The 8,957-nt window shown below is 39.3% G+C and overlaps 1 protein-coding gene across 1 annotated transcript; it reads right to left on the bottom strand.

The window, feature by feature from the left end:
- Nucleotides 1-339: 339 nt before the first annotated feature.
- si:dkey-121j17.6 (uncharacterized) lies at nt 340-8,294 on the bottom strand. Its single transcript, XM_056445580.1, has 4 exons — nt 8,131-8,294; nt 6,413-6,578; nt 5,302-5,417; nt 340-2,369 (listed from the first exon to the last, which is right to left on the bottom strand). Exons 1-4 carry the CDS (start codon nt 8,290-8,292, stop codon nt 1,527-1,529), a joined length of 1,287 nt encoding a protein of 428 aa, XP_056301555.1. The 5' UTR covers nt 8,293-8,294; the 3' UTR covers nt 340-1,526.
- Between the last annotated feature and the right edge of the window lie 663 nt (nt 8,295-8,957).

The raw sequence follows: 8,957 nt of genomic DNA, 5'->3' as shown, positions 1-8,957 counted from the left end.
CAACCAGCTAAAACCAGCCAACAGGCCTAGGCTGGTTTTAGCAATTTTTTTTCAGTAGGGAAATAGCAAGTTTAAGTTGCTCTCATTTACATCAATTGATTAAAAATTATAAATAAATTCTACAAATAAACACTATTTTACCATTGTCCCCATGTTTCAGTCAGTCCTGTCACATTTGCATTAAATTTAACATAAAATGTGTGCAATACATGTTTAGGGATATGACTCAAAGGAAGTGACATCATTTAATGGAGAAGCTGACAGTGATAAAAAAATAAATAAAATAAATAAATGAAATAAATAAAGGATGCGTTTATTTTTCCCTTTTTGTTACTGAGAATGTTGATAAAGGTTTTTCCTTCGAGAAAATGTTTTGTTTGGTTTTGTTAATTATAAAACAGAAGCTTTACTTAATCTTCTTATCTTATTAACAACATTTTATATACATAAACGTACATTTTCAAACCAAAATCCCTTTTTTTAAAATATTTTGCTTACTGTAATGCAGCATTACTTTTGCTAACTTCAACTTAGAAAACTTCTAACTGTGACTTAGAAAAGCTAAGTCCACGAGCCAAATGGGATCAGTTAGCACAGGAACAGCCACTCCATCCTCAAGTGCTCTCAACTCAATCTCTAGATACGTTTCCTCTGCTGAGGCCACACCCAAAAACACCTTGTGGCTATTTTAAAGGGGGATCATTTATACCTGACCACCCATGTCATAGATTCGGCCCGCCGAAGAAGAATATTACACAGTGCATGTGTTGCTCTTCAAAATCTGACCTTGATCAGCATTAATTACCAAACATTGAATCTGTAAGTGACATGGCAGAAGATGATGGAGGACCACGTAGAGAGTTGCTCAGGATGTTACATTTTTACACCCCAAAAAGTAATAAGACTTTCAGTATTTAGAGATGTGTATATACACTTTTGAATCCTCATGAGCGTGTAATAAATGTAACCACTGACTTCCAAAGCAGGAATAACAAATACTATAGAACCCAATGTTTCCAACATTTTTCTAAATATCTCCTTTGTGTTTGGCAGAAAAAACTCAAGCAGATTGAAGTGAAGGGTGAGTAAATGACGACACAATTTTAACTTTTGACTAAACTAACCCTTTAAAGGACAATTACTGTCCATTAAAAAACAACAGTGGGCATCACGGTGGTGCAGTGGGTAGCACAATCGCCTCACAGCATGAAGGTCGCTGGTTTGAGTCTTGACTGGGTCACTTGGTGTTTCTGTGTGGAGTTTGCATGTTCTCCCTGTGTTGGTGTGGGTTTCCTCCGGGTGCTCCGGTTTCCCCCACAGTCCAAACACATGCGCTATAGGGGAATTGGGTAGGCTAAATTGTCCGAGTGTGCATGGATGTTTCCCAGTGATGGGTTGCAGCTGGAAGAGCATCAGCTGCATAAAATATATGCTGGATAAGTTGGCGGTTCATTCCGCTCAATAATAAAGGGACTAAGCCGAAAAGAAAATGAATGAATGAATAAAAAACAACAACAGAAAAACCCCTAAACTGTGACGAACACGAGTTCGCCCTCATTGCTGATGTGTTGCTCCTGCCAAGGAACACAACCAGCAGGCGAGACAAAATAGTCACACAGAAAGTTTTGTTGCATTTTTGCTGTAACTGATGCGTTGCATTCCCTCTTTTGCTCCGCCGGCTGTAAAGACCCGGTCCCTTTATCCCTCCAAGTTCCTTCAACTAAGCTGTGGTCCTCTTTCTCCCAGTCTGCAAGACCTGGAGGTGCATATGCTTCAGACCTGCGCTCCAGGAGGAAGTTATGAATGCACAGAGACGCCGTAAGTATCTTAAGCACCTTTTCTGGCTCCAAATATATAGTGTTCCTCAAAAACCTACATCTGTTCGCCAGAATGCCAAAAGCATTGTCCGCCGCTCTCTGTGCCCTGGAAAGACGGTAGTTCAGAATCTGCTGACTGCGGTCGGTCGGTTTGCTTGGATACGGCTTCATCAAGTCAGGCCTCAAAGGATAAGTCTCATCCCCCACAAACATGTACGGTATCTTCAGGTCACTGTTGGCCAACGGTTCAGGTGGAGGACAGTTCAGCAGACCTGAATCCATCCATTTGCACAAGCCCGACTGAGCGAAGGGTCCAGCATCAGACGCCATCACATGTGTATCCACACTGATGTAGATGAATTTGTAATTTGCATCCACTGCAGCCGTTGCAGTCACAAAGCATCTGCCCTTATAGTTATCGAAGGTGCCCGTTTTTGCTGGAGGTTGTATATAGATGCGTTTTCCACCAAGGGCACCTAAGCAGTGTGGAAATTGCCATTTCGATTCAAAGTCATGAGCTACTGCCCTCCATTCTGCCTCTGTCGATGGCGTCTGGCAACAGAATAAAAATGGTTAGCATGTAAACTTCACGGATTAGGGTTATCATGATATTGGAGTTGGGCACCAGTCGATACTGAAATGTTAAAAATGTCCATTTCTCGCTAACATTTGAGCACGCTCTTAGGGTGCTTTCACATCTGTGGTTCGGTTCATTTAGTCCGGACCATGGGCAATAAATGATACATTGTAGCATTTTCTGCCGTCTCCGGGTCGTTTTCACACCACACTGATTGCTTTGGTCCGAACCAGTTCAAACGAACTAAAATGCAGTCATGTGACAAAATCCACATCACTCATTGGCCAGATGTTATTGAACGTATTTCCTAAACTGCTTTTCGATTGGTCAGAATTGGAAATGCCAATGGAGGTCTCGCACGTAAACAAACCGGCAGACACGAAATGTCGCTTTTGACTATGGAGGGACGACTGCCCTGGCTGATTGTATGCTCATAGTATACTGTATAGTTTGAATACATTACTTTAGACCAACTATACATTTGGAGAATGAAGCGCGGCTGCGGTTGGACAGAGAGAGAGAGAGAGAGTTTTAAATTTATTGCCATTTCAGCTTCTATGGCTATGTCATGGCAAAAAATAAAAATAGATAAATATTACCACGTTTTATAAATACCAATTTTCTATAATTATAAAAATATTCTAACAATTAAAAGTAATCAACAGGAATAAATAATATACAAGGTAAAATATAAAAATAATAACGATAATATATAAGGTAAAAATCTAAAACAGTTTAAGGTTTCCTTTTGATATAAATTGTACAATTTTAGACAGATTCACATTAAAAAATATTTCATTTAAAGTTTGTCCAGATAAAACTGTTGTCTGATAACATTATAAACAGGGCACTCCACAAGAATATGTTTAACAGTGTGGTTTCTGTTGCAATATTGACATTTTGGTGGATCTTCTCCTTTCAGTAAATGTTCATGTGTGAGTCTCGTGTGTCCAATGCGCCATCTTGTATAAACAATCTCATCATGTCTTGACTTAAAAAATAAATTAGATTTTCTTCCTATTTCTGGCTGAATTTCAAAAAGTTTATTATCTGGGCACTGATCCCATTCGGTTTCGGCTGGAAAACAATGTTGTAATGCATTGCAAATGGTGAAGGCGCATCGCACGTCACTTCAGGAGGAGGCGTGAATTAATTTAGCTAAACTGCGACATGCTCATCTTCCAGAAATATCACCAACGATCCATCAGCTAATGTTTTCCCCTCTCTCTCTCTGTCAACAAGTATTTTTCCTCCACATCCCATAATGCACAGCGCATCGGCCTAGAGCTGCTGGATTAGTCCAAAAAGGTGCAGTACTTTTTGCAGTTGGGTTCTAGTTCGGATCATATTCTCACCTCAAACGAACCGCTCAGGATTCATTTGAAAGCGTTCTGGCCCGCTTTTTTGGTGTGCACTCGAGTACTATTGCAACATTCACATCTGCCCAAATGAACCGCACCAAAAGGGAAAACCAACTCTAGTGCGATTCAACCCAACTAAATAAGGCAGGTGTGAAAACACCCTTAAGCAGCGCTGATTTGTCATTGTGTTCACGTGCTCAACAGAAATGACTGTGATTGGCTGTGAAAATCATCAGTTCACCGAACTCACCACTGTTTACTGAGTGTGACCACACACACAGGGACACTGGAGTGTTTTAAAGCTGTGATTCATCAGCGGATCGCTCATATGCCAGCTTATAGACAAACCAGCTGATCGACGTGACTTTAAAACGCTCCAGCATCCCTGTATCTGTGTTTCCACTCAGTAAACAGCGGTGAGTTCGTTGAACTGATGATTTTCACAGCCAATCACAGTCCTTTCTGTTGAGCACGTGAACACAATGGCTAATCCAGCTATAATGATATGACCAACTTGCAAAATGCGATTTTATCAGCAATTAATTTTAAATGATTTATTTATGTAATGATCATACTAATATAAACAGGTAATAGATCTTTTTCTATAATATCTCATTTAAAAATGTAAGGTGCAAGGTGTAATGTAAGGTGACTTTAAAACTAAATTTCAGAAATTCTGATTGTTATTGGCTGTTGTCATTTCCCTTTCCCATCTCCTGACATTAGTATTTATTTTCAGCTCTAGGTTCAGCTTAAAGCACCCGCTAGAGAGTTTGGGATGAAGATAGTAAAAGCTCCATCCAATTGGTCAGATTTAGACAAACAACCTATACATGCAGCAAACAAATGCTTGGCACATAAAACTAACTTCAATTTATTGCACTTCTCTACGAGGAAGTGTGAACGTTCATTTGTGGTTAAACTCTGTGAATATATATATCAAACTGCAGTGAGACTGGGCTGTCTTCAGGGTTCAGCAGAAAAGAGAAACTCTCTTGGTATTTAATTTTGATGTGTATTAACTGTTTAATGTGTTATGGTGGGCAGCACGGTGGCTCAGTGGTTAACACTTACTGTAGCACAGCAAGAAGGTCGCTGGTTCGAGTCCCAGCTAGGTCATTTGGCATATCTGTGTGGAGTTTGCATGTTCTCCCCGTGTTGGCGTGGGTTTCCTCCGGGTGCTCCGGTTTCCCCCACAGTCCAAACACATGCGCTATAGGGGAATTGATCAACTAAACTGGCTGTAGTGTATGAGTGTGTGTGAATGAGCGTGAATGGGTGTTTCCCAGTACTGGGTTGCATCCACTGCATATAACATATGCCAGAATAATTCATTACGCTGTGGCGACCCCTGATGAATAAGGGACTAAGCTGAAGGAAAATTAAAAAATGAACATGTTAAGGTCACAGCACTTGGTCAACTGAAGTTGTACGGCACATTCATGGTCACTGCGTTAATTTATTTTCTATTACTGCTTATTTTTTCCTAGTACAACATTGTATTATAAGTACATAACTTGAGTATATGGGAGTAATCAATGCCTACCTTCAGATAGTCTGTTTTCATGACTTGGTACAACGCAACGCAGGTCTCCATAACTATCTGCGAAGTAGTGCTGGCTCCAATCTTGTACTGTGCACTGAGCGAACTGAACGTTTCACCTGCATGCCAAATAAATGGTTAAAATGTTTATTAGTAGATCACTAAAGGTTCAGTTCAAAAATAGCCCAATCATAACAACAGGCATGAAACATGGCTAACAAGAATCCTTGATAATCCATGACTTAGTCAAAAACTAAAATGCCCGGACTTTCAATGTCTGGAATAGAGCATTCAAAACTCAAATGATAATCCAGAAACTCCATGTCCTGTGGGAAACCCTGTTAAAAACTCCCATCCGAGTGCTCTCAGTATATAAATAAATCTTGTTTAGTATCTTTAAAAATGTCACATACTAAAAAAATAGATTTTATGGAAAGAAAACAGACAATCGCTGCATCAATCTTCAGTAGATATAAATGAGTCAACCTAGAGCGACAACTTTGGCATCTTAAACAGTTCAGTCAAGCCTCGTCTCAAACATAAAAATCGAAAAGTGTCCTTCAAATATGGTTGACTTGATCATTTTTGGGTGAACTAACCCTTTAAAGTAGAACTATTCTGCACTTTTTACAAGATGTAAAGTAAGTCCTGGTGTCCCTAGAGTGTGTTCAGTTCAGTTTCATCTCAAAACACCACACAGATAATGTTTATAACTCTCTGAATCTGACCCCTTCAGGCTTTAATCCCAATGGTGGTGTTTTGGTGACTGTCGCTTTAAATGCAAATGAGATTGTGCTCTTTTCAGAAGAGGGTGGAGCTACATATGTCTGTGTGTCAGCATAGTGGCAGATTCAAAAGACTAGTATCCTATGCTGTCACTAGTGGGCGGGGCTTTCTCACTCTGATGACACGTACAAAGGGAGAATGTCAATCAAAGTGTCATCAATATCTGATTATAAACAATACAATTAACATATTTTGACCAGTAGAAGCTGCTTATATTCACACACTACGGTGTTTAAACCTCTTATAAATGTGACTTTTGCATAATAGGTCCCCTTTAGAATGAATAATCAATGTAATATTGTTTATTATTTAGCTCTGGCAGACCCACCTGTTGCCAAAAACAGCAAGGTCACATACAGGCGGTCTTTAGCGGTTATTGCCCGTCTCATCTTCGTATGTTGTTTGGTTATGAGGGGTCCGACCATGCTGAGCAGGAACTCAAACTCCTCTGATGTCATCCACGGCAGATCTTTTAACCCAGCATTCGGTGTCATCTATTTGTATGGTGAGGAAAAACAACAAGTTTGAAGTGTTCGGTCTGAAATCACATGTAAATATGACTTCAAAACAACATTAGCACTCATTTACTGACTAAACACTGATGTGCTTAGCTTATATAATATGATTTCCCTATTTAGAATTAGCAGGGAATACTTTTCAGAAATTATATTATTAAGGAGAAAGTCTGAATGTGAAAAACTAACTAAAATCAGCTAAAATCAGCTTTTCTGAGCCAGAAATCTCCATTTCTGAATCATAACATCATGTAACATGGGCCACTCTTCTAGTTTAACTCCTATACGTGTTTATTATAAAGAAACAGTATAACGCACAGTTTAATGTAGCCTACTACATATTATTAGCGAAATCATTTCATTTATTTACACTGTAATAAAAGATAGTGAGAACTTTCCATGCAGATGAGCACCTATAGACTGAGTTACGTCATCATAATTAATCTGTATTAAGACTTCTTAAATTCTGCTTTACAGTGCGAAAATCTGAATGTGCCAATATAAAAACAACTTTAACTCAATATTTAGGTAATGCACATGTAAACAACATTTCAGCAATACTATATCTATACTATACTATATATATAAATAATCAATCAGCTGGGAAAGTCTAGATGGGATACAGCAGCGGATACATACATGAATATAGCATACATTTTGTGACATACAACAATAAATCATATTTTCACATTAGTGTGATGCGTGGGATAGACTTTAATAAGATAAAATTTTGATCAATTATCCCTACTGAAAAAAACAGCTTAAACCAGCCTAGGCTGGTTGGCTGGTTTTAGCTGGTCGACCAGCCTGGTTTTAGAGGGGTTTTGGCTATTTCCAGGCTGGTGGCCAGCCATTTCCAGCCTGGTCTTAGCTGGTCAGGCTGGAAAATGACCAGCTAAAACCAGCTTGACCAGCCTAGACAGGCTGGGAGCCCCGCCAAAACCAGCTATGTCCAGCTTAATCCAGGCTGGTCAAGCTGGTCTTAGCTGGATTTAGCTGGTCATTTTCCAGCCTGACCAGCTAAGACCAGTCTAGAAATGGCCAAAACCCCTCTAAAACCAGGCTGGTCGACCAGCTAAAACCAGCCAACCAGCCTAGGCTGGTTTACGCTGGATTTTTTTAGCAGGGTATGTAAATAATACTCGGTATAATTACTGTTTTACTGTGATGATGGCTGGGTTTAGGGTTGGAGTAGACGTTAAAAATACTATTTAATGGGTAATTTAATTAATAACTCGATATAATTATTGTTTTTACATTAGTCTACGGTAATTGTTGGGTTTAGAATTGGAGTTGACATTAATAAAATAATGGGTATTTTAATAAATAGTATAATTCGCGTTAACTTCGGCCGCAGCTGTATCCCTTCTAGGTGATTCATTTGGGTTTATCTTCCTCCCCTGAGGTCGTCTTGCTGAATAAAGTTCCTATCAGAATACACACGCTTTTAATAAGATTTAAGTGCACAGCAGCGTTTTGTTGACCCACACAGTGGTCACCTGCTTTCATACTAGAAAGAACCCTGTATTACCGTCTCCTCCTTCAGCTCGCGGGTCAGAGCAGCCGGTGCTGGTCGGCCTCTTCTCTCCACATAATTTCTCTTCCATATTCGCTTCTTTTTCTTTTTCTGCTTTTGTTTTTCGCTGCAAATCAGCGCGCAGACTACCTGCAGCGCAAGTTGCTTGTTAGCCATCATCTTCTTCTCTTGGTTAATGGCGGATTGCAAACAGCTTCTAGGTGCACACCGCCGCCTACAGTACAAAGGTGTGTAACATCATGTCATGTTAATCGAATGAGTGTACAGCTAACGTGTATCAGCTACCGATAAACCTCCGGGGAACGGTTTATGCGACCATTTTCGATTTCACAAGGTTCCTTTTACAGCATCGATGTTGTAAAATACAATCAGTTAAATAGACTTAAGCATTCATTTAGTCGTTAAAGCAAGCGTCAGGAGCAGAAGCCAGCTCTGAAACTCCATTGACAATACTGAGTGAGGTAAAGTTGGTTTCATATTCACACATTGCCGTGGTACTTTGAATATTTGGTATGAAATCACATGTAAGTTTGACCTGAAACAACATTAGCACTATTTATTTAACTGTGAACAGTGTTCTACTTGGATAAACATTGGCTGCTAATATGAATTCACTATTCAGAATTTGCAAAGAATACTTTTATCAAATTAAATTATATTATTAAGGAGAAAGTCTGAATGTGTGAATATAAAAGTAACCTCAATAAATCAATGCAGTAAAATATATATCCATATTTTAAATACGTGGTGCAAAACAATCAAATTTAATTCAGTGTTTATTGTCCGGTCTGAGATCAGTGTTGCCAGATGTAGCTGAATCA

This window comes from Danio aesculapii, chromosome 20 (assembly GCF_903798145.1).
Source record: "Danio aesculapii chromosome 20, fDanAes4.1, whole genome shotgun sequence".
In the NCBI taxonomy this organism is placed as follows: domain Eukaryota; kingdom Metazoa; phylum Chordata; class Actinopteri; order Cypriniformes; family Danionidae; genus Danio; species Danio aesculapii.
This window is presented reverse-complemented; position numbering and strand designations above follow the sequence as displayed.

Bases quoted from the DNA above. Each gene is read 5' to 3' on its own strand.
- si:dkey-121j17.6 (XM_056445580.1), bottom strand. From the start codon at position 8,292: ATGGCTAACAAGCAACTTGCGCTGCAGGTAGTCTGCGCGCTGATTTGC. The intron at 5,418-6,412 runs GTGGGTCTGCCA...TTTGGCATGCAG, and splicing joins CTTGCTGTTTTTGGCAACAG to GTGAAACGTTCAGTTCGCTC. The intron at 2,370-5,301 runs GTAGGCATTGAT...TTCTGTTGCCAG, and splicing joins TGAAAACAGACTATCTGAAG to ACGCCATCGACAGAGGCAGA.